At 45.1% G+C, this 20216-nt stretch overlaps 1 protein-coding gene across 2 annotated transcripts in view; it reads right to left on the bottom strand.

Moving 5' to 3' along the window:
* The window catches only part of TCERG1 (transcription elongation regulator 1), a 1289229-nt gene that overhangs the window by 1171315 nt on the left and 97698 nt on the right, over positions 1 to 20216 (bottom strand). For both annotated transcript variants that reach the window (XM_069652440.1, XM_069652439.1), the window contains exon 3: positions 2001 to 2207. In XM_069652440.1, coding sequence (XP_069508541.1) covers positions 2001 to 2207 — 207 coding nt within the window. The remainder of the gene's footprint in view (positions 1 to 2000; positions 2208 to 20216) is intronic.

The following is a 20216-nucleotide window of genomic DNA, read 5'->3' on the forward strand; positions in this document are numbered from 1 at the left end:
ACGGTACAAGACCGATACTGGCCGGCTTCGTTAGAAGGCGCGACCAAACCCATGCCATGCGATTGAAATATCGCTAACATTTACTCCTTAAAGGCAGCCCATTCCTCTGGAGTCAAGGACTTAGTCGGCCATGCCACTTTCCTCGCGCCTCCCTCCTCCGAGGACGGGGGAAGGCAACTAGTAACACTGCTTCTGCAATGAAGAAGAATAGCGGGAACCACTCTGGGACTGAGAACCGCGGCCCTCAACCCAACGCTGAGAGTCCTCGAGGACGCCCTCTGCTGAAAAAGTTTCCAAAGTGCACATCTGTGGCCATTACATGTCAAAGATGTGGAATACGTTGGAAGACACAATCCATTTGAATAATAATAATAACGTATATTAGGCCACAGATGAATAATTGAAATGTCTTGTCATTCACTGTGTTTTAAGAGCCTAGATGGATTTCTTCCTACAGACTGAACACATCAGAAATGCAAAGAGCTATAGAGAGACAGAAGGTCTAAAAGCAGCTACCGATGAAGATATGGCAATAGAGCATGGCAGACTGACACTTCGAAATGTACACAAACTCTAAGCTCATCCAGGAGGCAAACAAATATATATGACAAGAAGAGTTTACGACCACATACACAACGATCACTGGTGATCTGCAAGGGTACAATGTGCAGAGCAGATGTACAACAGACAGATGGATTATCTGTATGATATCACATTGTATAGTCTTCACGTTGCCATGCGACAGCTTAAAATTAAGTATTCAATGAAAAGGAGATAAGGAGTCTTGTAGCACCAACAGCATGCCTTACATATTTATTTTTTACTAAAGATATTTCTAAAGCATGCACATGTTAAGGCATGGTTAGCATTGCACATAAATCAGTGTAAGCAAACGGAAAACCTTCAGACAAACAGCCCTTGAAATCTGGGGCGCAAAAGGGCCACCTCAATATTCTGCACAGCACAGGGATTGTAAAAGGCATTCAGAGATATCAGAGACAGGAGTACCATATTACAGTGTATTACATCTTTTCCAGTTAGTTATCAGAGTGTACATAAACATGACCACTTCTTTACCCTTACAAACAATAGACTTGTTCCTAAAACTGCTGTAGCCTCTAACCATTTCAACAGACGTTTCTATTGTTGACCAATGCCCAAGAAAAATGACTCAGTTGATTACCATTGATTTACTATAAGCAGAGGCCAGCTGCAAGAAGGGTTAACGCAAGGCACCAAGTTAGAAATGCCTCAGCAAAGCAGTTTTTATGTGAACAGTACCAATTCCACCACTACTGCCATGGTGCACGTAGTGTGGAGACCATACACTAATTTTAGTCAGACGTATGAGGCAATTTATAGACTCACTACCTAAACGCAGTTAATCCTTTGAGCCCTCGTCTTTACTGCATCAGTGAAATCTTCAGTTTTACCCACCTATAAATTCATGCCTAATTAGTCAACTTCTATGTGTTAAGCACTCTCCTTAAAACCTTTAGGCTACTGTGGCCCTAGAACACAAGTGGTTCAAGCAGGAGCACAACTCAGACTCCATGACAAAGTGGGGTGATTTGCAAAGTGCGCCCTTTTCTGTCTGCAGACTGGTAGAATAAAGTTCAGGTGAAACGCAGGAATACAATATTTTTTAGGAGAAGCCGATAACTGCCGGTGAAAAAACTTCCTTAGACACAATACAAAAATACTTGTTCATAAAAGGCACTGCATTCAGAACGCACTTTTATGGACTTTGGAACCAGAACATACAAAAGGCATGAACACAAGCATACAGCATAAAGATATTTACTGTTGGGGAATGGACAGGGGAATAAACATTGAAGAAAAAGAACTGGTCCCTGTGATGCCATAAAGGAAGCTCAATGGCTCCCAGAGAAACCACACACACCAGGAAATAACCTGTCCAAATTTAGCACAACACTGAATAAAACAAAGCCAATTCACCTGTCAATACAGCTAGGGGGTCAGAATAGATTCATTCTCACCTTCCCATCTTGAGCTTTGTTTTCCACCCATAACTCCTCATTCGGTGGCAGGGTTGGAGCTGGTGCTGGCGTAGGGGCTTGAACTGGAGCAGGGGTGGGAGTAGGAGTATGGTTTGCAGCAGCTGAAGCAGGAGGCATCCCTGGTGGAAAGATCATTCCAGGAGGTGGTGGCATGTTACTCATTGGCGGTGGCAAGAAGGGTGGCCTCTACAGGTGAAAAACAATCAAATCAGAATGTCACTGAAGCACTGCGTTGGGCAATTCAAACTAGTCTTACTGTGCTTTAAATCTGGAGGCAAGGGGTGTTTGGAAGAGCATGCAACCTAGCAGGTTTCCAATATGAACAGGTGACTGGTAAATTAAAATAAATATTTTTCATATAGGTAAGAAGGCTGGACTCGTCAATATAGTTCAGACATTCAAATATATGCAACTGTTTAAAGTCTGATTACAGTTAGACAGCAAGACATTTAAAAAAAAAAAACATTAAAACGTTCACACTGCTTTGTAGCAAGAGGTGGCATGAAGCTGCCTACCTGGCCTTTTAAACACTTCAAACTGGTCTATGACATCACCACAATAATTGCAATAGGCATCCCCATACATATCAGTCCTAATATAGAAAACTCCAAGCCAATCTCAACTTTCCAGGGGAATCAGTAAATGCAGATCAATAAAAAACAAAAATCTGGCAACACACAAGTACCAGGACATTTTTAATTCATGCTTTAGAGACCCAAAAACCTTTTATTAAAAAAAGTCTAAAAAACAAAAACAAAAAAAATTGAATTATAGCATTTCTGAGGTAGTCTAAAGTAGTAGAGCAGTGGCAGGACAGGGCAGTCCGTGCAGGAAGGTGCCGCCCCATAACGCAGGAGCAATGATGCTTGAAGGAAGTTATTAGATTATAACAGAGCGCAGCGGTAGAGCAGGACAGTTTTTACAGTATGTGCTTGGCTGGGCTCTGTACCTTCGATTGTAGGGGGTGAGCTTTAGGCTGGAGCATTCTTATGGGGGCTATGTAACAGAACATTTTTGATAAATTGAAATCTGAAGTTGGAGGCCTGGAGTTGCCACCGTTTCTTTAGTTTCCTCCCTCGGCTTACCAAAGTTTGTTACATGATGTGCAGGCAACACTCATTATCCAAACTTTGTTCCCTCGCCCATTTGAAAAGGCAGGTTTTCTGTGCTCTGCATAGCTAAGATTAACATGCACACTAATCTGGAACTTGTGCATTTAAAGTTAAACTGCATTTTCATCTGCTAAGACACTTTTTTGTTACTATACACATTTTATAACTTTATGCACTTTAGGTCTGCACACCAGTTGGATCAGATGTTCCTAGATTGATTCTGTTGCATCTCTTTTTACAATCATATTTTAAGGATTTTGACGATTTGCTTTACAATGTTATTGACTGTTGGTGGTAGCTGTAATACACAGCCGAGGAGAAGGTCCAAGTGTTTTTAATTCTTGCTATACGATTCTTGGATGGACTAGCTGAATATTTTTTTTTTTATTTTTTTATATTTGTTTTAATCAAACTAATGATTTTTACAAAACTTTTTCTGCTGTCGTTGTGTCATGTTGGTTTCTTAGTTTAAGAAGATTAAAAGTTAGTTTGTTCAGTTTCTCTAGAGTCTTCAGCCAGCTAGTGGCCCTTTTAAAATTTGTCGTCCTATGCTGGATTGGTTTCCAATTTGCTTAAGGCGTACTGAAGTATTTTGGTGGTAGCGGTTTGCCAGGTTTGTCTGTCTCCACTTATCATCCTTGACCACCAGCATAGTTCAGTTTCAAGCGATAGGTCAGACGTAAAATGTTGCACATAGCTGAACCTGACCTTTCCAGTTTCTGTGCAATTGAGGAGAAGGTGCCTTACTGTTTCCTTTTCGTTTGGCTTCCTACAAAGTCGACAGTCGCTGGTCTCTGACAAACCTCTGATAAATTTTTATCTCGTTTGTAGGAAGTACATTTAACCTGGCTCTTAAGAGACAGTTTCTAGCTTGCCTGTTCGGAAATTGCTTTAGATAGGCCTGCAGTTCGTTCAGTTTTTTTGTATTTGGAGGGAGGTGTAACGTTAGTTTATTTTCCGAAGCTTTCTCCAACGTCAGGATCCAATCAAGATCTTTTAATTTTCTTAGAGTCCTCGTTGGATTTGACAGCAGCTCCTCTTCGTCGCTCTCGGTTGATTTAAGGAGTGTCAGCATCCTTTCTTTCCACGTCAATAGCAATTTGTTGGTGCCCATGTCCAGTTCCGTCTTTATTAAGTTAAACAAGGTAGGGCTCGTTGTTATCAGACATTTTCTGAACAATTTAAGAGAGCTACAGTTTACTGATCCTAACAGAGACAGCAAACTTAGCTCCCTACGTATTGAGGCAACAGGCGTAGAGGAAGGCAATCCCAGAACAGTTCTCCAATAGTAAGCTTCGAGTTTATGCCAGATGGTAGTGGGGAGTTGTAACATAGCTTCTACTCCGTGTGTTATCGAAGGCACTACTTTGGATTTGTAGAAATTCACCGCTGGTATCATTGAGAATCGGCCAAATTTTCTGTCGATTGCCTTACCTTTTGAAGCTAGTTGCCTCATTTTCGAATGGAGTGCTTCTTGCATGGCAAGATCTTTTTTCGAGTTGTCCAGTGTCACTCCTAGATATTTGAAACTCTGTACTTTTTCAATCAAGGAGGAACGATAGTACCATTTGTTGTTAGCTGATTTCTTCGCAGTTCTTTCCAGGACGAGAATTTTTGTCTTCTCCTTGTTAACTTCTAAGTTATTTGCTGTTACATAGGAGTCCAGGTTGTCCAGTTGCCGTTGCAAGCCCACTGGGGTCTGATCAATCAAAATTAGATCGTCTGCGTATAGGAGTCTACTTATTTATTGCGGTCCCAGTTTGGGTGGAAAAGATCTTACCGACGATTCTGTTTGCTGATAGTCTCCAATATAGGCCAGAAAAATTGACGGCGCCAAAGGGCACCCTTGTTTGACTCCTCTATTTGTTGCGATGGCTGTAGACAGGGCTCCTTTACCATTTAAACGAATTCTGACCGAGGTGTTCGTGTGGAGGGCTTTAATAGGGTCCAAGATTTCGGTTGGGCATGCCCACGCTTCCAATTTTTTCCATAGAAGAGATCTATCAATTCTGTCAAAAGCTTGGGTGAAATCGATGAAGGCCAAGTATAGCCCCGGACCTCCTTCCATCGTTCTACTTTTTAGTAAGCTCAGCGACAAGATGTTAACTGACACCGGTGTTCTTCTTAAACCCAGATTGGAAATGGTCGTAGCACGGGGCCCCATTGGCCCACAGTTGAAATCTCTTCAGAAGAAGGGAAGCGTAAACCTTTCCGATTGGGTCCAACAGGGCTATGGGCCGATAGTTTACAGGGTTGTTCGGGTCTCCTTTTTTATAGATGGGCACTATAATGGCCGACGTCCATGAAACAGGGATCGATCTCGAGACTGCACATCTAGCAAAAACTTTGCTAAGGAATGTAGTCCAGGCTACTGGATGGGCTTTCAGATCAATGTTGGTAATGCCGTCTGGGCCTGGCGCTCTCGAGTTTTTTAATGACGATATTAACTTAAAGATTTCATCTTTGTCATCCAGTCTGTCCCACCAGCTAACAGATTCCTCAGAGTTAGTTGGTTTGTTGCCAAGAGGAGATTTGAAAGTTTTTTCTATATGATTTTTCCATGTATTTTCTCCTATTGTGTTTTGAATACTACTGCGAGACATCGTTGTTGATGCGTTTAACAGTGACCAGAATTCTTTTGAGTTCTTTGTGCAGATGGATTTAATGATCGCCTCAGCATCTTGTTGGTGCATGTTCAGTCGATGGGTCCGCAACCATTGGCAGTAAGCAGTTTTTGCGTTGCGCTTTAGTGTTGCTGCGTTAGCGCAAGCTTGTTTTGTTGCGTTTCTCACGGCTTTCCGATAAATCCGTCATTTTTCGACTACCTGCATATCGGAGCTATGGTTTTTTAGGTTTGGCGCTGGGCAAAACTTAGTACTGGACCTCTTGTATGGTATGAGTAAAGGACCGTAGTCAGTCTTATTGGACTGGTTTTTGAATTCGAGGGTTTTATAGTTGTCTGTCAGCTCCTTGATGTTATCTGCGGAGAGACGGAGTCTGTTTCCTTGGTTGTTGACTTCCAGTTGACAATCCAAGATGTCTACAGGATCCGTCAAAGTTTTCCAGGTGATTGCCAACAAGTTATGGTCGCTGAATTTTGTTTTAATTACTTCAAAGGTCGAAATCAGATCCAAAAAGGCTCTTGAAGTAAATATATGGTCGATAGTTGTTCCAGTCTGTCCGTTTGACCATGTTGCTATGCGATCCGTGTTTGGAAAAACCAGGTCAAGGTTGTGCAGTTCTCTGGAGTTCATTAGGTTCTGCCATAGTCTTCCTCTCTGGTCCGCAGGCGTACGATTTCTTTTACATGTTTGCGACTGAGTAGTTGAATTTAAGTCTCCGCAGATTAGCAAATATGATATTTGGTAGGTGGTCAAGATTTCGTCGATGGCCCCTTCCATTTCCTTCATGTAGGTTCCAGCTTCTGTTTTGGCCGGATTCCAGTAGGTATTTAAAACAGCCACCAGCGATGTCCGCACTTTATCGTCGATTGCATGCTTGTGGGTCCATGTTAGGAGCACAGTTAATAAGGACTGGTTTGCCGTTAGTATTTTTTTCAGCTTTAGTCCGTGACCTATACGGATTGCCGTCAATAGCCCAGAAGAGGGACGGCCTCTGATGCTCTTTTTTGCCGGGGCTAAAGTAATTTCATAGCCGTCTAATCTCGGTGAGTTGGTGAGCCAAGTTTCTTGCAAGCAAAGGATATCAAAATCGCCCAAGTTCACATCTCCTGAAACAGTTAAATGATGAAAGCCTCTGGTGTTCCATGAGCCAAGTCTTAAGTTAGTTGAATTATTTGGTCGCCGCACCTCGCTGGTCTCTATAGGAGACTTGTGTTGCTATGAAGATTTTTTTGTTATAAGGGCTTTTGGTAGCCAGGCCCAAAGACTCGAAACTGACGTAGGTTTTGAATTTAACTTTTCATCTCCGGAAACCTGTTGCACTTCCTGTCTGATTGTTTTCCCCAGTCCAAAGGGAAATGGCACAGCTTCTGCCAATGGATGCGTAGTTCCCTTGTTTATTTTTGATCTGGACTTTTCATTTTTTGACGTGGGGCTCTTCGCGGTCGTTGGTGGTTCATACAGTCGATGCCGTAGTCGTGGGGACTCTACGGTTTGCCGATCCGGAATCTCTGGTTTGGCCGGTGTTTTGCTTTGGTTCGGGATGGTGAGGTCGTAACCTAGTCGAAGTAACTCGTCGGCTTCTTTTATCAGAAGGTTTTTTATCGTTTCCGATGAAATGTAAAGGTAAGTTTGTGCTCTGCCATTTTTATGGCTGGGGTCCACGATCTTCAGGTCGTTGGTAGTTATTACTCTTAAGCTGCGAACGTGATGAAGCAGCATTAGCACTGAATTCCTGTTCAGAACTACTTCATCAAGGTTTTCTTTGATTTGTTTCACCTTTACTTTCCATCGCCATTCCGTTTTCGGTTTGCGATCATTGCGATATTTTTCCGTCTGCGAATGGTATCGGAGATCTGAGGCGTGTGACTTTTGCCTATGTGGCTTGGGTAGCCAATTTCTTGTCTTTTTTTGTTGCTTCGGTGATTGTCTAGGCGATTCGGTACTGTAGTTTAACCGTTGGGTTTTCTTTGTTAGGGTTTCCTGCACTGGCGATCGATGTCTTTTTTCTGAGAGTTGTTGGCCAGTGTAGGGTTTTTGTTTAGTTCTTACTCCTTTTTCGGTCGCCGCCTTGGTTCTAGTAACTTTATTACGGCGTTCTTCAAGCGTCAAGAAGTCTCTAGGACTATGGCCCATGTTAATGTTTGAAGGAGTCGTTGAAGAACTGTCCGAGGAGAGTTCAAAGGTCACTTTTCGAACTGGAGACAGATGGAGCTCGTCCAACGGGGCTAGCCCGTCGTAATCTTCTAGGTGTTGGGATAAGTTCATTAGGCTTTCGTTTCCCATGAGTTCATCCACTGACTTTGGTGAGTGTGTAGGTGAGTTTTGAATTTTGCCTGAGGACTGCTTGAGAAGGTTGTTATCCTGCGCTCTCAAACTTGGTGGGTAAGAATCTGACAGGGTTTTCTTGGGACTTGTTGGAGCAGCTTGAGGCTTTTTTGGTCCTAAAGGTTTCCTCTCTGGTAGCCGTACTTTTACTAGGTCAGAACTCTTTTTTGCAAAGATCTTGAATGGTTGGTCCATAGTGTTGGGTGGTGAGCTGTTAGTTTTGTCTATAATTAAGAGAACTTCCGTACTTCTACAGTTTTCTGCTGCTGTTGCAGATTTTTTTGCTGTTAATGAAGACTTAGGGTTGCGAGGTAAAGTTTGATGGCCTGTGTTAGTTAGATCAATTTTAGGCATTTGTTCTTGGGGCTTTTCCTTTGCTAGTTGTTCAGCACAGCAGCCGTTACTCGATTGATCTGATAACAAGGGTGAGGACCCAGTTTGTTGGTTATTCTGAGGATTTTCCTCAACTTGTTTTTGCCGGACAGACTGAGCCGTTACAAATCCTTCCAAGTACGTTAATTTTGTCAACATTGAAGCCTGGAGTGACGTGTGATCCTTTAAAGTCTCGTTCATGGACTCGTAGAGTTTAGTGAACGGCGCTAATGCGATTGTAATAGCTGACATGATGGTAATGAAATCATTTTTTTTTTGTCGGGGTCACCTTCACTGGAGGTGTACCCTGAACTGGTATCTTTCTCGGTGTGAGAAACAGAGGGTTTGTCGTGCTCACTGGTTTTTGTTGCATACTGTTCAGTGAGTTGTCGAGGGAGAGACCTTGATGGAGGGGTCGCTGGTACAGGCCCGCCGGACGTTCTTCCAAACCATCATTCCTAATGTGCCCTGGATTGGGACCATTATGGGTGTAGAATCAAGAGTGAGAGAATAACCAGTGGTCTCTTTTTCCCTGGTTTCGGCCGTCCTCTTTTCCGACGGGTTCAATGGCGCTAAGGTTTTGTTGGATGGATTTATAGGTAAGGGGTTTTTGGCTGGTTGCTCGTCTTTTGAGCTAGAGTCAATAGTTTTAGGAGCCGGCTTTGAAGTTTGTTTCGTTATGGCAATGCCGGAGACATCCTTGTCCGTTTTGCTCTGGTCTTTATCGCATTTAGAGCTAAGAGTTAAAATTTTAAGCTCTTTTTGAGGTGCACAGGCTGGTTCAGAGTTCTGGAGTTTCTGTACCGCTAGAGGCGGTGAATCGCTTTCCTGCTCATGAGTAGGCGGCGATATGTTCCTTCTGTCCTGTAGAGTCTTCGGGCTCTGAGAGGTAGGTGGCTCTTTTGCGCCCAAGTTAGTTGACTTTATTAACAAAAATTCCAGCGCAATCGAGCGTTGAGGAGTTAATGGTGGAGCAAAAGCCGCTTGTCGATCCAACCTCCTATGCTTGGATAGAGGTGGATAGTCTTTGATAGCATCCAATATTTCCAAGTCAGTTAGTTCAACATTTGGGGAGAAGCGGCCGACGCCTATGCCTTTAAAGAAGCTTATCAAGGACAGTTGTGAAGGGGATTTTTCGCTCTCTTTCCCCTTTTTCAAGTTCGAGGTTACGGGCTCTCCACCAGTGCTTTCTTTAGAGTTTTTATTTGTCGGCAGTCGGCCCTTCCTTATAAGATGTTTCTTTCCTCAGAAGGTGTTTATTCTGTTCAGGGGTCCGAGGTCCGGTGCCCTTGATCTTTTCTTTGCGTTATTTGATGACGCCGAGTCGGTTGGAGATGGAAAAACAGGGCTCAAGGGCCCGGCGTCTTCGCCGACTCCACGGCCCGCCTCTCTCAACTGGCCCACCTCCTCCCCTTCCACGGGCAGGGTCAGGCACGCCCCCAGCAGCGCCGGTTGCTCAGATCCCGTGCAGCTGTGGATCTGAGCCTGAACGGCTACCCGGGGAGACGGTTTCACCACTGCCGGCTCCTCCCTCATTTCCACGGCCTCGGTCTCCGGCTGGTGCCCCGCACTGACACCCACGGGGGCAGCCAGTGACGCGTGCACAATGCTCCTCGAGGCATCGGGGGTTCCGCCATTCAGTCCACTCGAGTCTGGGACTACACCACCAGCCGACGCCAACGTGAACTCCCCTCCGGGAGTATCAGGTAAGCGGGCCAAGGGGTGGGAGTTTCCCAGGTTCATCGAGGTTGATGTTGGCGTTACCGTGTTTGATGTAAATAAGTTCTTCACTGTACTTAATGGGAGGTTCGAGCTTTTCCTCAACTCGCTGCCGGCCGCGGCAATCGCCGATGGGTAGTTGAGGAAGCTTTCAGTTACAGTGTCATTCGAAGATTTGAGCAAATCATGCTTGTTAGGTCTTCGTTTCCCTTTTGGACTTTTCACTCCTGCAGTTCGTTTAGTATTTGGCATGTCCAAAGGCGACGGTTCCTCTGAGTCCCCAGTGGGACGTGTGCTTCGCAGCCGGCGCTTTTCCTCGCATGGGGGCGAGGTGAGGGTGAGTGCAGCTCCCGCAGCCACGACAGCCATGACTGCAGGACTGCCACTCACCGCCACTCTGCATCCGCTCCGCGGCTCGTGCAGGTTCTTGAAGGTAGACTGGTGCAAAGCTCCTCCTTCCAAAATGAGAGGCAGGGAGGACAGACTCTGCTTTCTGGGACTGCAGGACTGCCACTCACCGCCACTCCGAATACTTCACACAATTCTTACCAGAACCTTGCAGTGGGAGAACAGGACTTGTCCAGTTCTCAGCAGCTTTTGGATTTTGTGGTTATCCTGGTTTATGGTATATGGGCCGGGGATAGAAGATGGACTACAACAAACATCAAACCAGTCAGGGTTTCCTCTGCTCCTCAAATCGGATAGCCCAGCCTATTGGATGGCTGTTTGAACGTGTGTCTTGTGTTTGTTCTTCGTTTTAGGCATAGCAAGTTTAACCTAGCTTTTAGGTGTTCATTTGTAAGATTATAAACCATGGGTAAAAGAAAAATAGTTACAGTCAGTCCCCACAGAGAAAGTAAAAATGTCACTGAATCCAAAGCAGCACAGCTGATTAAGGTTGCAAATGTGTTGGAGGAACAGATTAGACAGGCCGAATGATCTCTTGAAGAATGGTTTGGTGTTCCATCTTGTAACAGAATATGTGAAAAGAGAAGAGACGAGAGGGAAAGTAGAGACAGCTTTATAGGTGTTAGCAAGTGAAATCAGAATGAGAAAAATCTACTGCAGTCAATACAGAAAGTGGTCAAATTATGGTTAAATCTGCCTATGGGAACTGGGTGGGTTTGCAGCATCCGAAAGAAATACCCAAAAATGCATTAAGGAAAGAAATACCAAAAGGAGTGTAATAAATTCAATGGCGTCGTCATCAATTCCCAGGCGGTAACCTCATCCCATGTGGCCAGGGGACAGCAGCCGCTACCTGACCCAGGAAGGGGGGTGGGGGGAGGGCTGGGTGAGAGGGGTTTCAGCCATTTGAGGGCAGATCTCATGGGACGAGACAGCCTCCGGGGAGATGTCATGGCTTCATTGGATGAAAAATGGTATCCCCCATGTGAAGAGGACCCCCCCTTTATGCCCTCTTAGGTAAACTAAAGAAAGCCCTTCCCAAAGCTTTGTACATCAGACTTCCATCACTGGTCTAAAATATGGAAGATCCAAGACAATCTTTTCGAGATCTAATTATTTACCATATAGAACAGATATATTCTTTGGAACTGTTGAAAGTGATTTTTCATGCAATACTGGGACAAGCTCAATGAGCACTCTCGTTTTCCAAGTGCACCTGTATGCGTAAGACTTAAAGACCAGAGACCAATCAACACAGCGGCAGCTGCTGTTTGGACGAAGACGTGACCTTCATTCGCAAACCTCCTGAGGGCTGGACAAACTTGTGTGGCGGAGCAAAGCAGCTCTCCATTAGTGAAGAATAAAAACGCGGCAGGTCGCACGGCAGAAGGCAGTGGATGAGTCCTGGGCGTGCGGTAACCACTGAAAGCAAGGTTTTACCTACCGCAAGGCATAAAATAAACCATGTCGCAGAGAAATTTGCTATGCAATTCTGTAGGTTTGCCAATTAAATAGGCACTTGTGTAGCAAAGCTAGCTATTTAAGTTACCCTGATCAATGAAAGCACAGCTCACCCAGCATTCCTCTCTTGCCTTCAGAGCTCTCTCCACCCTCGATTCTCTGTTCACTGTAAGTTCAAAGGGGGTAGCGGACTGAGTGCAGCAGTAATCATTCCCTTCACTCATGTGCCAAAAGGCCTGTGTGGGAGTGCTATACACATTTTGTTTTTCAAATAATTGCAACCCAGAAATGATCAGGATAATACTGTTACTAAGCTAACTGTATCCTGTCTGCCAAAGATCAGTAGGTGTGTTTTTTTTTTTTTTATAAGGCTTTCATTTCCTTTTCTAAAAATCTAATTGGTTACATAATGCATAATTACAGTATTGCTACTGTAAAACACTGCATCGTCTACATGCTTTACAGTTAATTATATCTAAATCTCAGTGTCAACTAGATTTCATTTTGGTGGGGAAGATGCATCATATGGCGAGTGGACACTTTTGAAAATGTACATGACCACGCAGCCAAATGCTTTGAGGGGAAACCTAGTTCTGTGGCCTGCTGGTTACATACTACTTGCAACTGGTGCTCAACCCATGAGCTGATCCCATACTCCTTGACATTCTATCTGCCTATTTTGCCCTGTTCTCTGCCCACTACGACATCCACACTGCTGTAACACTCACCTTAGCTTTGCAGGGGCATCTGGAAAACCTCGTCTGTTGGCAATCTCTGCTTGGGTTCACTGGAGGAACTGGACCTCTCGGCGTAGTTCTGCTTTAGTGAGAAGTGAAGCTATCCATCCTGTTATATCATTAACAGGGGCGTAGTTTGTATGAAGCCAGTTACGTCACTGGGTGTGGAGAGTTCCGCCCAGTCCTGCTGTGGCGTGAATAATGTTCTTGTATGCGCTTTATAGTTCGTTTTCCTGGCAATTTGCCACTCTTATTTGCAGATGTTGATGTCGACTGAAGCACTACTACGACGTAGTGCTTGATGTTGCTTTCTGTTCTTAATTGTTCTTATTATTATCATGATGGATTGCGCCTTGTAGTGCCTTTTAACAGTGCCGTTATGTTGCTTGTGGTTAATGGGCGCAGTGTCCTTACAGCGCTTAGGTTACTTGCGCCTGCTTACTTGCGTCACTAACCTTCTTTCTTGTTTTTCTTCCCTTTCAGGTGGCGATAGCAAGAAACTGGAGAGCTGCTGTCCGTTGAAGCGGAGAAGCACAACGCTGGAGATTCCGGAGCGCGGCTGTTCGTTGAAGCGGAGAAGTGCTGGATTCTGCACGAGACAGTCAGGTGAGTCTGCTGCTGGGGATCAAAGGGTCGGGTCCGTATTACGAGTTTCTTCTAATCAGCTGTTCTCGTTCTTTCCGGGAGCGTCACGCTGCATCAGCAGAAAGACGCAAAGCGAGGATCTTTGCTGGGGTGGGGCTTTAAATAGTCAGCCACACCCAGCCACGCCCAAAAGGCTGGCCTGCAGCAAGGAATGCTGCTTAGAACATCACCTCCATGTTAGAGGGACATGAAATGGTGGCAGGAGATGGCTGCCATTTAATGTTCACAAAAGCATCCCATTAACCCATGAATGGCTGCTCAATAAAAGTTCATCAACCCATGAATGTTACATGGCGCCAATCACGCCATGCTTGAACACAGCTTTTCCTCCTACCCACTTGTAACCTGGCCCAGGGCCCCCAGTAGTATTTTGGAGCCCTCAGATTGTATGTCCCCCATACTACTGGTGCGCTGGGACTGGGGCAGGAAACTTGGCCCATGGTGCTAGGCCCCGTGGTCGTGACAACTGCTTTTTCTTTTACATAATGAATAAATAAAGCTAACTTACATTTACTTAAAGTAGTGAACAATAGTTTCATCCAGTCAGAACATCTGCAGACCTACTGCAAAACGGTACACTGTAGTTGGCCTCCAGAGCTCACTTTGCTCTATGATTAGGATTTCATTATATATTTGCACCTGCAGTGTAGAGAGCTGGCCAAACGGTTTTCAGAGCCTTTTATCATATCTATTTGTGTTAATTCATGCAGCTAACCTTTTTACAGACACTCATCCAGGGCTCGCAAAGTATTTTCTCCCACTTGCATAGACGAGTAGATTTTAAGAAGGGCCAGTACCATTTGCAGGGGATGTTGGAAACATTTAAATAAACTTCACTTTGTTTGCAGTAAATGTCAAAAATTGTTTAACTGTGTGTGGCTGACCTCTGTGTGGCAGAAGTGTGCCAAACTAAAGTGGAACAAATTTGGAATGTGGCTACACTTGTTTGCGCCAAGATAAGTGGTTTCTTTTTTATGATGTATCCATTACTGATAAATGAGACTTCCAATTCAGTAGTGTATGTAGAGTCTTTATTATGGATTTTCAGCCCTTCTTGGATGACACGTGTGTCGGCATATATTGCCTTTCTCAAATCCGGGCTAATTTAATTTTACAAAAGAGAAAAAAAAAAGCAAAGCATTTTGAAACAAATGTATAGACTCAATATCTAATTTTGTGTAAAATAGGTGTAACTTATTTGTGCATATCCACATACCATATGTTGCATATCCATCTATCACACCTCGTGCTGTACAATGAGCCAAATGTAAGTGTGTAAAAACACACGTGGGAGCAGTGGGTGGCGGGGTGGGAGACTAAGAGTGGGCTGTGACCCACATATCATATTCCTAGTGAATATGATATGTGGGTCATATCATATTCACTAGTATGTCTAGTATTCACTAGTATATTCACTAATCCTAGTATGTCTGCACAAGTTTAAGTAGCACTTAATTAGGCTCTCTTGTTATTGGTTCGCCGGCCACCACTATGTTCAATAGTTGGATTTCATGTATAGGATCTTACCCTTATGAGTGTTGCGATTTGAATCTAATATTCTCCGTCTTGTCGAAAAACTACATTTCCTGGGCTCAATCCCTCCTATGTAAGAAAACATTTATACACCCAGTTATGAAAAAGGACAGTACAATTGTTCAGAAAACATGCAAGATTTCCTAAATTCATGGCCGTGGAGCTTAAATGTACAAAGAGAATTTGGGCCGATCTGTTCCCCGGTTTGTAGTGACATGCACCATTTTACAGAAAGTGAATTTTAATTTGTTGTCATACATTGCCATGGGTCCAGTCCAGTGCATGTCTCCTTCAGTCGAGTGGGTAAACTAAGTTACTCAATCTGCAGGTCTAGTGGAATTTTAAAGAATTTGCAAGGCCTGACTTATCTCACTAATGTCTTCCTTCAGCAGGAACACAAAACGGCTGTATTGTTGCTAATTTTATATCTTGAGTACAAGTATCTTCTGGTGGCATTAAGAACATTAGTACAAAATTGCTAATCAAGTGGGGTTGTTTGCCAATCAAGGAAAAATGATTTAGCAAACTCTGCTAATCAATTTTTGAAAACTAATTTATGCCTTGTACCGGGACCTGGATTGAGACCGGTGTGTCGAGGCAAGGCTACGGGAGACGCCGGAGCGAAGGGAGAACAGTCCAGAGGCGAAAGCAAGCGGTGCACATTTGCCACTTAAGCGCGAACGGGCCAGAAACGCCAAGACGAGGCGACCAGTCGCCCGAACACTGGAGGACTCTGGGGCATTTCAGCAACCGTGTTAAATACAAACTTTGATAATTAAAGCCACAGAAAGGGAGAAAGTAATGAGACTGAATGAGAAACCAGAAAGCATATTGCAAATAAAACCCCTAACAAGATACGATTGAATGGAATACAAATATGTTGGGAAGCGAAATCGAAGCAAGTATCGGGGATAGTTTATATACCAACAAGGGTATGCACAACTGTGGAAGTAAAACAAGGAATAACGTGTAATGAAAAGAAGTCCTGGTAAGAGAGTAAACCAGGCAATTACAATTGTGTGTGAATACAAGAAGCCCTGGCAGGGGAGTATGACAGGCAAACACAAGTGAATGAGAAGTCTTGGCAGGGGAGCATACAAGGCAGTTGCAAGTCTACAAGAACAAATATAGAACTGTGTGTATCAGACAAAAGAAACTTATTGAAAAAGCTAGGTAGCTTTGTAAAGAGCAGTAATGTTGTGGGCCAAGAAAGACAAGCACTGTTCGACCAATAATCTATTGCATTGAGAATTTCAGGGGACTGGAGCCAAGGCTTTTCAACCTTTGTGCTGGAGCCATTTATTCTTCCTATGCAAACTCTTTTGCGAATCACCTAAAGTTAAATACATTTCCCTTTTCATCTTCTAGTTTAGTTTATAGTGTGAGAGTCTGAATTGAGCTTTTGCACACGGACAGTTTTTGATATCCCAACACAGACAGATCCTTTGTTTTTGGTAGGAAATTCCTCTTAGAACACGGTCAGGGAGGCCCTTTCCCAACCCTTTTATTTTCAATAAAAGTCTTTAACCAGACCTTCATTCCTGACTCCTCACAAGAAGCTGAGGTAGGCAAGCAATGCAGCACAAGAAAGCTTTCCAAAACAATTTTGATTGGAAATCATTACATAATAATAAAGTCACTCCTAAGGGTAGATCTGGGACTCAGACATTCTATTAAATATGGAGGAGATATAACCTAAATCAATTTTAGGTGAAAGTTATGTTGCTAGAAGAGTAGTTATTAAATATAATCAATTACATAGAATGTAAACTAACTTTGCTAAGAATTGTGTATGTGCACATTTTAAGGAACGAAAAACTGGCAATGACAATCCAGTTGGACAATAGGGAGCAAAACAATCAGAGAAAATTAGGTGGGAATTTGGTTGCTGAGAAGGAGAATTCACTGCTCGGAAGCCACAGGACGTACTACTAATCACGACCACACTTAATATATAATTAGTGCACAATAGAACTTAAAAATCAATAATTAATGTAAACCTTCACTCAATTGTACTAAAATCTCCCTCCTCAAGCAACTCCACAGAGAACAGACAAGGCCATTTTTGTAAGAGCTCAGGATGGTCCCAAGATGGCTGCAAGGAGCGAGACGCATTTCCACAGAGCTCCTGGAGGATCTGCCCATTGTTAAGCTCTCTGTGCATCCGATTGTGCTGGAAACATCTTCACAGTGCATTAGAACGGTGGAATGAAATGTGGCTTCTCTTGGCAGGCTTCGGCCCTCAAGACGAATAAGCAGAGCTGCTCGGAGAGGAGATCAGTGTGCAGACGACAGCCCATGAGAAACCAAGATGGTGGCCACTGGGAGCTCTGCACGTTGACCCAGAGCGGGTGAGCGACTCCTAGTCCGTACAAGAGCTTGAAAGAGTGGCGGGGCAGCTACCCTCCTAATAGGGTGAGCTCAGCCCACTGTGGCTCAGCCCGCTGCAGACTGGGAACCATTTTGTACGTACCGGAGACACCTCTTGAAATCAGACAAGATCACAGATAACGGCTCCCTTGAGGCTTGAACAGTAGAGTCCAGCAAAACCTGAAGATGCGGCCCAGCCCTCTATCCTGGACTGCCATCCCGCTCATGCCATTGGGGGCCAATTACTGTTTACACAGGAGTCCGGCTGGCGCAAGCTGCTACTCGAGTCTCTTGCTGGAATGGAGTCTTAAAGTTGTCAGCATCACGCTGCAGCTTGTGTGTTGATTGCAGTCCTTAAAATGTACCTGGGTTTTGATTGCGAACCAATGCAGAGAGCGCATTTCGGGAGAAACGTGTTTGAACCTCTACAGCTTCAAAATCCCTCTGTTCAGCACGCCTGTCATTAAGGAATCGGGGATGCCCAAGTGGCAGCTATTAGCATAATTTAAATGGGGAAAAACCAGTGACACTCTGCTGGAAGCGCAGTACCTTGTGAGGCTGAGTGGTGTACAAGACAACTGCGAAGGGGTGTTGGCATCACTGTGTCTGTGGAATCTGTGTGAGGAGCGTAACTGCCTAGAACCTGGAGCATTGAGACTACATTTTCTGCCAACGACTACTGAGGAAGGTCGGCATGGACAGACTGTTTCACTTTCAATGGTGACCTGCCATAACAATGCAATCACAGGCAGTGCCATCCAACTGGTGACTAAGGCACTTTCCTCATTTTCCAGTGAAGTGCTCCTCTCACCAGAGTTGCCTTCCTTACTCCTCAGTTCAGTGACCTGTGTGACGTTGTGCACCTAATTAGTCTTCAACCCTTTCTTGGTGCTGGGCCCCTTGTGAGTACATCATGCACTGCAGTTGCAGTTTCTCTGCCCCCCCCAAATCCATCCAGCTCTCTGCCCTCTCCCTCCATTGTGCACCCCATCTTCCATATTTACTCGAACTGCTACTCAACACCTAACCTACCTCCCTTTCGAAGCCTAGAAAGAAAAGGTTAAAGAAAGATCTCCTGGTCTCCAACCAAGGCCTGCCCATCCCCAACACCTATGTCAACGCTTCTTCCAGGCAGACGGTCTCCAACACCCTTTTTGTCACCCCCTCTCCAGACCTATGGACTCGCCATATGGTCTCCGTCCTCTTCCCTTTCTCTTTTTCGACCATTAATGGTGGAACTAGACGGGATGTACTCTTGGCACACTTCCCATCCTCTAGGTGTATCATTAATGGCTTACAGAATGGTACCGTCATGGCCATGGGCTCTCAGCCCAACCTCCTCCTTGATGGGCGTCTCTCATCAACGTCCTCCCTTTCCCTGCCACCACTCCTGTCACCCCCCCCCCAATGACCCTCCGACCTCTTCGGGACCACCGACTGGTATACCACATCCCTGTACCCCTCCAAAGATGGATTATCTACTCTCAACTCCCTCTGCCGTTAAACACTCCAACTGTCACCTCCTTGAAGACTTTGACCTGGACGTTCTCGCATTCACTGAGACGTAGTTCACTGCCAGCTCTGTCACCGTTTGACACACCCTGCCCTGAGTGCTACACGATCCTCTCCAAGCCCAGGCCTAACCGGTCTGGAGGAGGAGTGGCCCTGATCCTCCCTGAATGGGTCCCTGCTACTGTCATACCCACTCAGGCCTACTCTTCCTTCGAATGCCTCGTCTGCAGGCTTGGCGTCTCTATCCTCGCATTGATTCTCGCCACCATCTACAGGAGCCCTGGTCCGGAGTCACACTTCCTTTCGGAATGGGCTGACTTCACCTCTCTCCTGCACTCTACCTCCAAGCTTCTCCTCCTGGGAGACTTCAATATTCACTGACTCTGCTGACGAGGCCGCTGGACTCTTCTGCGGCCTCTGTGACTAGCTTTCGCTCACCATTCTTTCCTTCGGTCCAACCCACTTGGCCGAACATACCTTTGATGCTCTCATCTCAGCAGAGCAGACAAACCCCATCTCCAACCCTCTCATTACACCTCTCCTGGTCGGATCATGCTCTCCCATCCTCAGCTGGATCTCTGCCCTGGCTAAGCTTCTGCCCGCACGGGCAGCTACCTTCTCCGTCATTCAGCCGATAAAACGAGTGTCAGTTGATGCTTTTGCCGCCACTTTCATTCCCCATCCCACTCCAGAGACTGTCTCTCAATCAGACACAGCCCTTAACCTTCACCTCTCCATCTCCAACACCCTGGACATCCTTGCCCCTACATGAGGATCCGCATGGAGCCTTCTTCCAACCTGGTTTGATTCCAACCTAGCCTCTCTGAAACGCAAGTGCAGAGTTGCTGAACGGAAGTGGCAGGCTTCTAGCACATCCACTGACAGACCGGCCTGCCTCCTCCTCCAAAGGCAATACAGACTATCCGCTCGTAGAAGCGTCCCTCACTAGGGACAGGAAACAAACATTTTCACCAGAAAAAAAAATAAATCATCTTCCCCTTTAAATTTAGATGTGCACTGGGGCATGGCCCTGGAAGCATGCACTCCCTGACTCCGCCCTCCGGCGCCAATCCTCGGTCTCCTTTGACGTGTCGACAATATTAAAGGTTGCCTAATGACAGGTTTTATTAAGGGGGGGGGGTGGTGGGACGTATAGAGGAGAGGGGACTGGGAGTAGGTTAGTCACTATAGTGAGTAACTTATAATTACTCCTACGTCCCATACCCTTTCCTCCAAACTGTATGGGCAATTACAACTGAATTAAGTTCCATGGAGGAGAGTTGTCCCTCGTTAAGAAAACTAGTTCTTCAAAACTGCATCTAACTTAGCGCTGGCATCCAAGCAGTAGTGCTTGCAAAAGGCAGAGGGGGTAGCCCA

Source organism: Ambystoma mexicanum, chromosome 3p (genome assembly GCF_040938575.1).
Source record: "Ambystoma mexicanum isolate Mex_15411 chromosome 3p, UKY_AmexF1_1, whole genome shotgun sequence".
Classification (NCBI taxonomy): domain Eukaryota; kingdom Metazoa; phylum Chordata; class Amphibia; order Caudata; family Ambystomatidae; genus Ambystoma; species Ambystoma mexicanum.